This window comes from Balaenoptera physalus (assembly GCF_965194825.1).
Source record: "Balaenoptera physalus genome assembly, chromosome: 15".
Classification (NCBI taxonomy): Eukaryota; Metazoa; Chordata; class Mammalia; order Artiodactyla; family Balaenopteridae; genus Balaenoptera; species Balaenoptera physalus.
Genome location: NC_138894.1, coordinates 76587661 through 76602148, shown reverse-complemented (window position 1 = coordinate 76602148; position 14488 = coordinate 76587661). Strand labels below are relative to the sequence as shown.

Below are 14488 nucleotides of genomic sequence, written 5' to 3'. Positions count from 1 at the left end.
TTCCCTGTGCTATACAGTAGGTCCTTGTTGTTTATTTTATATATAGTAGTGTGTATCTGTTACTCCCAAACTCCAAATTTATCCCTCTCCCCCACCTTTCCCCTTTGGTAACCATAAGTTTGTTTTCTATGTCTGTGAGTCTATTTCTGTTTTGTAAGTTCATTTGTATCACTTTTTTAGATTCCACATATAAGTGATATCATATGATATCTGTCTTTCTCTGTCTGACTTACTTCACTTAGTATGATAAATTCCAGATGCAAATGGCATTATTTCATTCTTTTTAATACCAGCTTCTTAATGTATCTAATGAGATACTGTATGTGAAAATACATTGTTCAGTGTAAATAAATGTTAGCCAAACTTGTATTTAGGGCAGATACTTTGGTTTCTAATTCTCATTGCAGTATTTCTATTTCTGTGGCACTTTCCCCTGTAATATCCAGTTCAGTGCGTGCACCCCTGGGGCTCTGAAGCTTCTGTTGCCTTCCTTCTGAGAGGAAAGTGAAATGGTGCAAGTGGGACAGGGAGGACTGCATGTGCTGAGCATGTGATCAAGCCATGGCCCAGGTCCTCTGACCTCTGCTGACCCTGAGAACCCTGATCTCTGGCCTCCTGATGCATCCTGGTTCCAGAGCACTCGTGCCCAGGGATTCTTTTTGCCCTGGGCCTGGGTATTGTCCTTCCGGCCTCCAGGCTCTCCAGAGAAGAGGGCATTGTCCGAAGGGCAAGAGTAATGAAGACCTCGCGTCTTCCTCTTCAGGGACAACCAGAGGCTGGGGAGTCTGGGTGCCTGTAAAGAGGGACCTGGGGAGCCCCCGTGGGGTGACCAGAGGGCTGGAGACCTAGTGTCCAGGAAAGGGTACAGGCAGAGGTGTGCAGAGAGGCCAGGGTACTTGGGTTAATCATCACCGTGGCTCAGCTAAGGCCCTGCCAACTGGAAGCAGAGTCAGTGTGACAGAAGGGGCTATGTGGCTGAAGAGGTAGGCACAACAGTGTGTCCACAGTGTCGGACCATGCCAAGCACAAAACGGTTTCAACATGTGATTGAGACCCCGGAGCCTGGCAAGTGGGAGGTGAGAGCCTTTCTCCCTGTTGGCCTTCTGCGCTGATTCCTAGAATCCTGCCTCATCTGGACTTCCCTCCACCCTGGGTTTCTGCTTTCCCCGTCCTCCTTCCCAACTTCCTTCCTGATTTTCTTTCCTTGATAGGTCCAGAGTACCAAGTGCAGGCTAAATGTTTTGTGTGTGTGTGTGTGTGTGTGTCCCAACACTGTGCCTGCTGCCACACCCACCTCCAGTTCAGCAGACGTGAATGAGGCTCCCTGCCATTGACCTTGTCCCCCCTTCCCTCTAGTTGTCTGGGTATGAGGCAGCCCTGCCCATCACAGAGAAGTCAAACCCACTGACCCGGGATCTGTACAAAGCAGATGCCGAGCAGATTGTTCGATTGCTGGGGCAATGTGATCCTGAGATCTTCCAGGAGGAGGGACAAGTCATGCCCACATGCCAGGTGACCCAGACCCATCCCCTGGACACTGCAAATAACGATGCCCACTCCAACCCCAGCCCACCTCAACCTCTGCCCTCTCAGACCATGGTCTGAGAGCCCCTCCCCCACCCCCCCAATCCACTGTCCTTTTCTTGGCTGCTGATGCCTGCCTGTTGCCTCCAGTGACCCAACAGTGAGTCAACTCTGACCACCATGGTACAAGTGGCTGGAAAAGTTCAGGAAGTGCTGAAGGTACCAACTCTCCACCTGCTCCCTGCTTAAATTCGTGTTTCCCTCTACTTTTCTCTTTTCTTGGTCTCTATTTTTCCCTTTTATAGACTTTTACATCCTTATTGTCACTCTTACTAATCAATAGTAATTATAATAACTATTACTGCATAATACTTTATAACTGATCATGTATTTCACACCCATTACCTTCACAAAAACCTGTAAAGTTGGTGTTGTTGTCTCCATTTATTTTTGGATGGGAAAACAAATACTTAAGATAATCACAGTAGCTTGCCCAAATACACTCAGCTAATAATTGCCAGATAATGCTGATTCTTTCTATCTGTCTATGACAAAGCTGCTTTCAGTCCTTTCTGGAATAAGTAAGGGTTTGTTTTTTTTTTTTTCTTTTTGGCTGTGTTGGGTCTTTGTTGCTGAGCACAAGCTTTCTCTAGTTGTGGCGAGTGGGAGTTACTCTTCGTTGTGGTGTGCAGGCTTCTCATTGCGGTGGCTTCTCTTGTTGTGGAGCATGGGCTCTATGCATGGGGGTTCAGGAGTTGTGGCTTGCGGGCTTAGTTGCCCCGCGGCATGTGGGATCTTCCTGGACCAGGGATCGAACCCGTGTCCCCTGCACTGGGAGGTGGATTCCTAACCACTGCGCCACGAGGGAAGTCCAGTAAGGGTTTGAATAAGTAGCTAAACCAGAGTTGGGGGTCAGACTGAAGTTTCTTTCTCAAATCCAAGGTTCTTTCTTCTACACCATATTCTCTATGTTCTGTTCACTTTGGGGATAAGAGGGGGGTTCTGTTACCAACCAAAAAGAGAATATGCTTCTCCCAACCTGAGCTGGGTCCTGGAGACCTAGGCATTTTTCTTTTCTCAGGAGCCTGAGGGAGGCGCTGGTGGGGCTGAGTGGAGGGGCACCTCTGGCAGGATGGCATTCCTCATGTCGGCGAGTACCTTGATCGCCGGTTTTGCTCTCTCTGCCTTCTTGGGGTGAACCTCAGGACCTTAAAGCTCTTCATAGCTAAGCTCCTAGGTGGACCGCCTCCAGCTCCAGCTCTCTTTCTTCTCCAAAAGCTAGATCTCAACATGGAGTCCCATTTCTTCTGAGCCCATCTAAGCCCCACCAGTCTATTGCCAATGTCTCTACATCCCACACACCCCTAATCCATCATCTCCAAGCAGCATATTTAAGAGTCAGATTCCAAGCAGTACTGGCTTAAGCACTGACCTAAGAGAATCATTATACAGCCTCTACCCTCAAGGTGTTGAAAGTCCAAGATAACTGTTCCTTCCCTGTCATTACTACTTCATGTTCTCTCCGACTTTGCAGGTCTCCTTTAACCAGCTGATGATAGGTCTAGGACAGAAACCTCTTTACACCTACCTCATTGCAGGAGGTGACAGGTAAGCCAAGTTGGCCTATGAATATTTTGTTTGGCCTAACTAGTGTCTTTTAGAAACTGAATTTGAATGCTTTTAGGTGGAGATTGTGTCCGGTTTGCTTCCCACTTCACATACTTACGTTGCCTGACTAACCCTCATAGGTATTTACGTTTTTCAACCCTACAGAGTGTTTATCATGGTGCCCAACAAATAGTAGGTGCCCATTCAGTGATAGTTTTCCCTTCATTTCCTTCTCTCAAAGCAGCCCTAATAAACCACAGGCTTCTGCTTCCCAAGCAGTGCCACTGACCTTGAGTCTGTCCTCTTAGGTCTGTGATGGCCTCTAGGGAGGGGACGGAAGATAGTGCCCTGGATGGGATCGAGGAACTGAAGAAGTCTGTGTTTTCCACTGACACTCAACCACAGACCTCTGTCTGTTCCTTCTTGTGGGGACATCAAAGCCCCAACATCCAGCCAAAGCCCATCCCCTGCCTCCTCCCTGCCCCCCAACTCCCTTCCAGCCACCCCCACCCCATCCTGGCCCTGACATCCCCACACAATATGTTTATACCCTAGAATCCTCTTGGTGGCACTACCTCACCCATCCTCCTCTCCTAGGTGGCTGCTGGCAAGAAGAGGGTGATTGTCATTGGCATTTCAGTGGGACTCTCTGTGAGTGTGAAGATGGGTTGGGTGGATCAATTTTATAGGAAGGCAGGGAGTAGGAGTGGAACAGCATGGAAGATAAATCAACAAGATTTATCTAGATTTATCTAGAAAACAGAAAGGGCTTGTGTAAGGAATTTTGATTTTACTCTCACTAATTAGGATCCAGTTGCATGAATGTGGGACAAGGGGGAAGGGATCTTATCCAACAATAACTACGTACCCATCCATTCAACAACCAAAATAGATAGAGTAGTCCAGGGGTCAGCAAACTATGCTGGCAGGTCAATCCAGCTGCTCCCTGTTTTTGTCAATGAAGTTTTCCTGGAACTCAGCCATTTGTGTTTACATATTGTCCATGGCTCCTTTGACACTTCAATGGTAAGTTTGAGTCATTGGACAGAGATCGTAGGGCCCACAAGCTTAAAATATTTGCTTTCTAGCTCTTTACAGAAAAAGCTGACCCTGGACTAGTCCCTTGCTACTTAAAGTGTGGTCCTTACACCAGCAACATCAGTATCACCTGGGATCTGTTAGAAATGCAGAATATCAGGCCTCCCCACACCAGACCTACTGAGTCTGAATCTGCATTTTAGCAAGATTCCCAGGTAGTTTGTTTGAGAAGCACTGGGCTAGATGACCCTGAGTTTCCTCTCAGCTGCGCAGCTCTGACTCTGACTCTCAGAATTCCCTGAGCAGGACCCGGACCCCAGCAAGGGCTAGATGTGGAATGAGGCACACAAGGAGAGCAGGACACTGACCTCATGGAGCTTACAGTTTACTTCTGTATTTTCAGACTTTACCACGCAGAAGATTTCCTTGGGAGAACCTGTTAGAAATGTAGATCTAGGGAATTCCCTGGTGGTCCGGTGGTTAGGACTCAGCGCTTCCACTGTCAGGGTCCTGGGTTCAATCCCTGGTTGGGGAACTAAGATCCCATAAGCTGCATGGTGTGGTCGATAATAATAATAATAATAATTAATTTTAAAAAATGTAGGTCCATGGGCTCTCCCCTTCAAATTCAGATCCAGTAGATTTTAACTGGGCCCAGAATCGGCACTTAAACAAGCATGTGGGGTGGATTCTGATGTACGTGGGCCTCGGGCAGCACTAGAGTAACCCCCCTCATCGTACCCTCCTCTCTCCCTACCACCAGGCTCCCTTTGTGGCAGGCCAGATGGACTACTGCATGGATAACCCAGCCGTCTTTTTGCCAGTCCTGATGGGTTTCAACCCAGTGAGCACGGCCAGGTGAGCCTTCTGTAACGAAAAGTCGTACGCAGACCTTCTGTAATGAAAGGTCATGGCCAGACCCCTGGGGGAGGCTGGGAGGGAACCTGTGAAAATCTACAGAATAGTCACAAAGGAGAGGGCAGGGCAAATATCCTCTTGTTCACCAAATCTCAGAATATTAAAGTAAATAAAGGTGCAAACGAAGCAACTGACAAAGGATTAATCTCCAAAATATACAGTCAGCTCATGCAGCTCAATATCAAAAAGACAAACAACCCAATCCAGAAATGGGCAGAAGATCTAAATAGACATTTCTCCAAAGAAGGTATACAGATTGCCAACAAACACATGAAAGGATGCTCAGCATCATTAATCATTAGAGGAATGCAAATGAAAACTACAATGAGGTGTCACCTCACACGGTCAGAATGGCCATCATCAAAAAATCTACAAACAATAAATGCTGGAGAGGGTGTGGAGAAAAGGGAACCCTCTTGCACTGTTGGTGGGAATGTAAATTGATACAGCCACTATGGAGAACAGTACGGAGGTTCCTTAAAAAACTAAAAATAGAGCTACCATACGACCCAGCAATCCCACTACTGGGCATATACCCTGAGAAAACCATAATTCAAAAAGAGTCATGTACCACAATGTTCATTGCAGCTCTATTTACAATAGCCAGGACATGGAAGCAACCTAAGTGTCCATCGGCAGATGAATGGATAAAGAAGATGTGGCACATATATACAATGGAATATTACTCAGCCATAAAAAGAAATGAAATTGAGTTATTTGTAGTGAGGTGGATGGACCTAGAGAATATCATACAGAGTGAAGTAAGCCAGAAAGAGAAAAACAGATACTGTATGCTAACACATATATATAGAATCTAAAAAAAAAAAGTGGTTCTGAAGAACCTAGGGGCAGGACAGGAATAAAGACGCAGACGTAGAGAATGGACTTGAGGACATGGGGAGGGGGAAGGGTAATCTGGGACGAAGTGAGAGAGTGGCATGGACATATATACACTACCAAATATAAAATATATAGCTAGTGGGAAGCAGCTGCATAGCACAGGGAGATCAGCTCGGTGCTTTGTGTCCACCTAGAGGGGTGGGATAGAGAGGGTGGGAGGGAGACGCAAGAGGGAGGAGATATGGGGATATATGTTTATGTATAGCTGATTCACTTTGTTATACAGCAGAAACTAACACACCATTGTAAAGCAATTGTACTCCAATAAAGATGTTAAAAAAAATAAATAAAGGGTGTTCCTAAGCTTAGGAGGTTTTTTGTTTGTTGGTTAATTTGCTTATTCTCTCATTTCAGAAAGGATTGAAGGCAGTTTATAAAGGATGCATAAAATATAAGAAAGCATACATTTAAAACAGGGAATGAAGAGGCAAGGAAAACATGGGTCAGAGGATAGAGTGGGCTCAAGAAAATGCATACCACAAAGATCTGTGCTTTCATCTGAGGTGGGTCCCAAGCATCTTTTCAAAGAAGGAATAGTGGGTGCTGACTGGCCTCCTAGTCTCCTTTGCCTAGCTCCCTTAATTTAGGCCCTTTCTCCTTCATGCCAGGAGCCCCTTTGGTCCCCTCTGGCTACTCACATCTCCCCCCCTGTTCCCCTTTCCTGAAATCCCTGTGCCTCCAAGTCACCTCCCTCTTATTCTCTGTCTAAATGGACACTTTGATCTCAAAGAGGGCCAGCATATATTTTTAAAATTTTTTATTGGAGTAGAGTTGATTTACAATGTTGTGTTATGAAGGCCAGCATATTAAACCAACAATGCTCAGGTGTGATTCTGTGGAAGCACTGCCTTGGGAGTGTTAATAAGGAAGATTCTTGTATGAGAGGTCTGATGTTGTAGGTTTGAGGTAAGGCTCTGAAATATCTAATTTTTGGAAGCATCCTTGGAGATTCTGATGCACAGCCAAGCTGGGGAAACTCTGATAAATAAACCATTGGAGGGGGCCACCCAATGAAGCTGAGGGCTTCCTGTCACTGGAGGTATTTCAGCGAAGGCTTGTTGATTACCCAAGAGCAGCTTTGTGTATTTAATGGTGGTCTTGGGGAGAGGGACAGCTGAGTTCTGAGAGACTTTTTCAGCTCCCAGATTCCAGGCATGTAGTGTAATTCATACGAAGGTATAAATGATCTCTTTTAATGGAGGGCTTTCCTCACCAAAAATGTATCTGCTGCAGTGGATGCTAATTTCAGGGACTGTGACTAAGTGAAATGAAGGATTTCAAACAACGTAGGCGTGGAGACCTTCCAGCTGTTCCTTAAATCAGTGGCTCCCAAACTTGGCTGATCTTCAGAGTCATCTGGGAAGCTTTTTAAAAATACAGGTTCGGGGGCTCCACTCCAGAACTACTGAAGCAGACTCTCAGGGTGGGTGTGGAAACCAGAAATGGGTAGTTATTTAAAAAAAGCAAACCTCCCCAGATGATTTTGATGACCCGCCAAGTCTGGGGATCTCAGTTTTCAACCACACAATAAACACTGTCGCCTCTCTCTGCAGAGGAGACGTGGCAATAGGACCTGTGCAAGAACCAGGACACAAGAAAGTTCTGGTCTCAGGCTGGAACTTTTTACTTGAGTGTTGGCTTTGCTCTGGGCTTAAATTGCTGAATGTTTTATTAACCCTCATCCTTGGGGTTCAGGAACACAGTGCCCCTATGAGCATCAAAGCACATCTCTCTAGGAAATTGTTGACCTCTGACCCCAATCTCAATGTGGTATTTGGTTCCAACTCTCATCTGAGGCCCTTCCTTTAGATCCTCACACATGATCCCCCCTCTGTCTCTCTTTGGGCCCCAGAAATGACCCCATTGAAGACTGGAGTTCAACATTTCGAGAAATAGCAGAGCAGATGCAGAAACTGCCAGAGAAAACAGAAAGCTTTTGTGCTCAATCCAGCAACTGGGGTGAGATCTGCCCCCACCCCCACCCCTCACACCCACCTCTGGATGGCTTGCCACTTAGGGCCTCTGATTTTAGGTTTTGTTACATCATGTCTAAATTCCTGGTGTTGTGTATCTACTAAAATGTTGTAAATCAAATCCTGTTTTCTCCTTTCGTTTTTCACCTTAAGATGTTTTATTTCCATTCTGACCCTGTCTCTTAAATCAGTAATCATTAAACACCTAAATGGTCTAGGGCAGTTTCTATTTAAAGAAGCTCTTTTGCATCTGTGTGTAGAAAGTATTGCTTTATGTCTCTTTTATATGTTTCAATTTCAAATACGGGCTTTTAAAAAAAAAGGGGATGCAGTTTCATTCTTCTGCCTAAGACTCTCCAAAACTGGTGTGGGCCTTCTAAGCCTCCAGTGCTCCTGTTCCTTCTTTCTCTGGATTGTGGTTGCATCTCGCTAGCATCATCTGCCCTTCCTTTGACCTTACAAGGGCCTTAACCAAATCCCTGCCCTGCCCCACTCTGCCAGGGATGGGCACATCTGTGACATTCTCCTTGATCTTCCTTTTGCAAGATAGGAAGGCAGGAATTCCACATTACACACAAGTTCTGCATCTTTCATCTCCCAGATGCTCATCTCTCCTCTTCTCTGCAATTATTTACTTTTAATCTCCTTTCTCAGACAATGCTTTTATCATTCTTTTTGCTGTAATCTCTTTATCTTTTTGGTGTGTCATATTACATATCTGTACGTTACAATCAATGGCTGCTTCACTGGTCTGTCCAAGGAACATGAAATGTAGTGTTTGGATTAAAAACTGTTATTTAAAAAGTGGGGGATGGAGGAGGGAGAAAGTACTTGGAAAACAAAAACAAAAACAAAAACAAAACCTCTCTGAAAAACCCTTATCCCCAGCTAACAGGACACTCAGTTATTCTGGCTTCCTCTCCAGAGTCCTGAATGTACCATAGAAATGACCAGAAGTGGCCCTTTCCCTCTTCTCTTCTTCTCTTCTTTTCTCTGTCCTTCCCTTCCCTTCCTTTCCCTTCCCTTCCCTTCTCTTCCCTTCCCTTCCCTTCCCTCCTCTCCTCTCAGTTAAGCCCTCAACCAGCACTCCTCCTCACAGCACACTGGGGGCCACGAGTCCTACAAATGCCTGCCCAGTGGCCACTAACCAGAGCGTATGTCCAAGAGTCACTAACCAGATTACATGCACAGTGGTCACTAACTAGTAAACTCCAGGACCTTCCTTCCTCTCCCAGTTTCTCCTGGGTGTCATCACTCTGCAGCCTGAGGGCCTCAATGGCTCCTCCCGGATAAAAGGTGGAAGTGCCACAAAGATCCTGCTGGAAACCCTGTTACTGGCAGCTCACAAGACTGCGGACCGGAGCATCGCAGCATCTCCGAGGTAAGGAGGATCTGGACCAGAGAGAGATCAGAGTCAGGCAGTGGGTGGGAGGGTGCAGGCAGGGGAATGGCAGATCCAGATCTGGAGGGTGCGCTGGTAGCAGCAAGACTGTGGCCCTGCCGTTCCTTCCCTGGGAAAGGAACTGGCAGGGGGACGCCACTGTTCCCATCACACAGTCACAGAGTCTGGCTTGCTTCCGATGGACCCTGGATTCCTCAGGTCCAGACCTGATCCCTGTGCACACCTGGGACATCCAAAGCTAACCTAGCTTCCTAGAGTCTTTGATGTGGGGGTGGTCCAGGCCATGCAGGGTAGAGGTCATCCTGCTGTGGGCCTGCTTCCCTCACCAGGGTCTCTCGCCTAGCTTCCACATCACTCACTTACCCCCTCATCAACTTTCTGATCCCACCCTCCTCCCAGTGCTCTGGATGCCCTGTTCTCCTCTCTGCTCTTTAGTCTTCTTCCCGCTGAAGCCCTCTCTGCCCCTGTTGAATGCAGTCTGGCTCTACTTACCGCTCCCCCACCAGGGACCAGCAGAACTTAGTTTCAAGGGAATTGTGCCTTCCCCAGGGCGGGAGGGACTCAGGCTTTCTGAGGGGGCACTGGGCCTGCCCTGGGAGCTGGTGGACTTTCTCCCAGATGCTTTCTGGAAATCCTGCGGACATCTGAGTGGGCTCATCAGGTGACCTAGAGTCAAAGCCCCAAGATCGCCGCCCTGCTGAAGCAAGTCAGCACCAGGTGTGTAGATGCGTATTTGGAGGGGGGAAGCGGCCTGGATGGGGAATGTCCTGAGAGCAGGGGAGACTCTACGAGACATGATAACATGGGGAGGGTAGCGGGTCTGCGTGTTGGAGGGTCAGGGTAGGCTTTTGGTTCGTTTACTCCTGTGCTCTTCTGCGTGTGTCTTTCTCTGATCTCTGGATTTTTTTCACTGTGATCTCTCATGGCCTGACCTCTGACCCATTCTCAGCCTGGAGAAAAAAGGCTGAGTAGACCTGGTTGGCTGGCAGACCCTGGGCATCATTGCCATCATGGATGGAGTAGAGTGCATCCACACCTTTGGTGCTGGTGGGACCCCAGTGTTGACTTACTTCCCGATTCCTCCTGATCCAAACCAACTGGTCTGCTCTCCAAATTCTTTCCTACTCCCAACCCACAGAGGGTCCTCATTCAATGTCCATCCTGCCCTATGTAGATATGCATTTCAGTCAAATGCTCCTTCCTTTGAACCCTCACTCAGTCCTTGATCCCTCAGCTCCCAGCCCCGTGCTTAGCTATGGCCTCCCAAGTGTGATACTGCTTACCCTGCACCCCACTTGCCACTTTCCTCCCAGCCCCGCTGACACCTCCCCAGGCCTAGAACCTTCCTCTCCTTTGAAGCCCATCCCTCCTCTCTCCCTGTCCTTAACCTTCCCAGATTTCCAAGATGTCCATGGCTTTCTCATTGGTGATCACAGTGACATGTTTAACCAGAAGGCTGAGCTCATCAACCAGGTGGGAAGATGATGGGACTTGGGGAAGTTGGGAAGATAACTGGTGTGCAGAGGGTGGGAGAAAAGAGGAAGGTGGAAACAGGTAAGGGAGTACAATGAGATTCCCTTCTAGAGAGGGAATATGGGTTAAAGGTCATGAGGCTTTGGGGCAGCACAGGAACAGTGTGGAAAGCTCTGGCTTCACTCCCCAAAACTGGCTCTGGTCCAGCACTCTTCCGTCAGCATGCTGCATTATCTTGGGCAAAACACTTTACCTCTTTGAATCTTGGTTTTTACATCTGTAGATAAAAGCTCTGCATTAGATGTCCTCTAAGGGCTTCTTTGGTCTTCAAGTCTATATGCTGGAGTTTTCCATGGGAAGGACTCTCTCCTCTTTTTCTGCCCCAGGGTCCCCATTTCTCCTTCTCCCAGGAAGACTTCTTGACTTCCATCCTGCCATCCCTTGCAGAAATTGACACTGTGGTCTTCATTTTTACCCTGCATGGTGAGAGGGATGATGGGAGTGGTGGGGTGAGGGGATGGAGGCAGCAGAGTGACTCAGAGGAACTATCACTTTTCTGGGTCTTAGGGCACCTGCTCAGAGGGAGGGACGGGAGTGTGTGTCCTGACTGGACCCCAGGGGAGGAGAAAGAATAGCTGAAGAGCCAGGCTTTTCACTCTGATGCCCTCCCCCTCTCCTAGACAACCTCAAGGAGGTGCAGATGCTGGTGGAGCAGGTGAAAGAGAAGACCTCCAACATCCAGGCCTTGGCACACAGCACTGTGGGGCAGTCCCTGCCAGAGAGGGTCCAGCCTTGAGGAGGGGACCCGGGGCAGCAGTTACAGCCAGGGCTTCCTGGAGATGCCGTTCCTGCTCCTCTCTCTCTGCAGACCCCTCTGAAGAAGCTCTTTCCCTCCATCATCAGCATCACGTGGCCACTGCTTTTCTTCGAATATGACGGGGAATTCATCCAGGTATGGGGAATGAGGAGGTAATATCTGCAGTGAGGGGCACAGAGGAGGAGGGATTCCAGGAATTAGAAAACCCAGGGCCGGAGGGTAGAAAGCTTTGTCTGACTTTCACCAAGCCAGCTGGGCAAGTTCTTGTGTTACCAGGTCACTAGTCAGAGTTTCCAAGTCAATGGGCTACTGCATTCAGTTATCTCAAGAAATATGCAAAAGTACAGGATAGGCCGCCAATCACCTGACAGATACTCATTTGTCCTTTGTCACAAGTTAATTGTCGACACTATAGTCATCCTCACTGTCCAAAAGCCTTTAAGACATATTTTTTTGCAAGTTGTCCTATGCTGAGTTCACTGCAGATAATAGTACACTGATACAGTCCCTGCTTACTAATGAAATGATGATCCAGTACAAGCATTGCTAATAACCGTAGAAGTAATGATCACTTTGGGTGCACTTTGCAGTTTAGAGTGTGGAGTGGGCAGCAGGACGTCTGGATGCCAGTTCAGTTCTGCTTCGTGGCCGAAGAAAGAGAGCAGTTTTACACATCTCTGGTTCTCAGTTTTCTCACACGACAGCCCTCCATCCTCCATGGGGTGGAACCAGGCCCCTGAAGGGTTGCCCTGGAGAGATGTGGCCTCATCCATTATTCAAACTACTTCCTCCAGGAAGCTCCCCAACTTAACCAGACAACAGCTGGCATGCTCCTTACCTGCCCTCAGAACTCAGTGGAGTTCTCCTCTCCTCTCCCCCTGAACAGGGGATCCACGCTCCTTTCAATGTGTATCTTTGTCTTTCCTTCCAAATGGTGTTCATTGGTCATATCCCTACTTCTTTTGGCATGCTTTCCACATTCATTGTCGCCTTTGAGATTTCACATCTTCTAAGAAGTCTCTTCCAATGAAACCCACAACGTCTAGACCCCTCCTTTATGTTATATACCCCATCATACTTATAGGTTCCATTGTATAGTCATAATACCTAATACACAGAGGCCTTTGCACTTTACACAATATTTCATGTATATTATCTCAGTTCTCTGAACAATCTCCTAAGGAATGTATGTTTAGTGTCCCCATTGCCCGGATGAGGAAGATGAAATTAAGAGATTAAGGGATTTTAATAATGACCACACAGATAAGACAGGAGTCAGGATTTGAACTCAGGTTTTGGGACTCTAAATCCACGGTTTATTTCACCATACAAGATAAATTTCAACCATATTCATGAGTTGAGCCCGATCCATTTATTCATTCATTCAACAAATATTTTTAGAGTACCTGTCACATGCCAGGTACTATCCCAGAGATAGGGGATATAGCAGAGAATGATAATCTGTGATATTTTAAAGAACTGTATTTTTTTTTTTTTTAAACAATCTTTTTTTTTTTTGGCTGTGTCGGGTCTTCGTTTCTGTGCGAGGGCTTTCTCCAGCTGTGGCAAGCGGGGCCACTCTTCATCGCGGTGCGCGGGCCTCTCACTATCGCGGCCTCTCTTGCTGCGGAGCACAGGCTCCAGACGCGCAGGCTCAGTAGTTGTGGCTCACGGGCCTAGTTGCTCCGCGGCATGTGGGATCTTCCCAGACCAGGGCTTGAACCCGTGTCCCCTGCATTAGCAGGCAGATTCTCAACCACTGCGCCACCAGGGAAGCCCTAAAGAACTGTATTTTTAAAGAAAATTGTAATTACAATAGCAATACATTTTTTTACTGTCATAGCTTTAGAAAATACAGAAATCAAAAAAAGGAAAAAAATCATCCATAATCTACCTTCTTCCAAAAAAAAACCAAAACAAAACAAAAACCACTCAGACAAATTTTGAGACTGTCCCTCTACTTTTTTATGCATATGTAAATATAGTTATATAAAAATAAGATCATATTTGACATGCTGTTTTTAACTTGCTTCTCTTTATTTAAAATTATGAACACCTTTCTGTACTAATATATCTACATCATCATTTTTAATGTCATGTGTTCCACAGTATGTGGACTGTAATTTGTTTACTCTAGCCCCAGTTGTCAAACACTGTAGTTTCAATATTATGGCTTTTATTAAAATGCTGCACAGAATATCCTTATACACACATTTGACTCTCTCATTAGGATAAACATCCAAAAGTGGAATCACTGGGTCAAAGGGTGTTTAAAATTTTAAGGTTTTTGATGCATGTGGTTACCTCCAAAGAGGTTTGTAAACAAAGTGTAAAATTGGTTGTTCCCCACAACCTTAAAATACTGGGTAACATTGTTCTTTTTAATCTTTGCTAATCAGCAAAGGAAAAAAAGTGAAACAAAACGAAAGGCATTTCCGTGGTAATTTATATTTAATTACTATGGAGATTGGCTCCTTAAAGATATATATTCGCCATTGAATTTTTTTTTTTTTAAAGCTGAAATCTTGAGTGTTACATCTATTTTTTTTTTTTTTTTAATTTTGGGTTTATTTATTTATTTATTTATTTATGGCTGTGTTGGGTCTTCCTTCCTGTGCGAGGGCTTTCTCTAGTTGCGGCAAGTGGGGGCCACTCTTCATCGCGGTGCGCGGGCCTCTGATTATCGCGGCCTCTCTTGTTGCGGAGCACAGGCTCCAGACGCGCAGGCTCAGCAATTGTGGCTCACGGGCCTAGTCGCTCCGCGGCATGTGGGATCTTCCCAGACCAGGGCTCGAACCCGTGTGCCCTGCATTGGCAGGCAGATTCTCAACCACT

At 46.6% G+C, this 14488-nt stretch overlaps 1 protein-coding gene across 1 annotated transcript in view; it reads left to right on the top strand.

Moving 5' to 3' along the window:
• Nucleotides 1-937: 937 nt before the first annotated feature.
• GCKR (glucokinase regulator) overlaps nt 938-14488 on the top strand; it is a 28031-nt gene continuing 14480 nt past the window's right edge. The window contains 19 exon segments of the mRNA XM_082427995.1: nt 938-1076; nt 1357-1512; nt 1678-1743; nt 2606-2674; nt 3059-3132; nt 3441-3507; nt 3730-3783; nt 4934-5028; nt 7841-7904; nt 7906-7947; nt 9224-9342; nt 9982-10030; nt 10034-10080; nt 10313-10328; nt 10332-10410; nt 10760-10836; nt 11223-11319; nt 11517-11614; nt 11705-11788. Of these exon segments, the coding sequence (XP_082284121.1) occupies nt 1017-1076; nt 1357-1512; nt 1678-1743; nt 2606-2674; nt 3059-3132; nt 3441-3507; nt 3730-3783; nt 4934-5028; nt 7841-7904; nt 7906-7947; nt 9224-9342; nt 9982-10030; nt 10034-10080; nt 10313-10328; nt 10332-10410; nt 10760-10836; nt 11223-11319; nt 11517-11614; nt 11705-11788 (1413 nt within the window). The 5' untranslated portion in view covers nt 938-1016.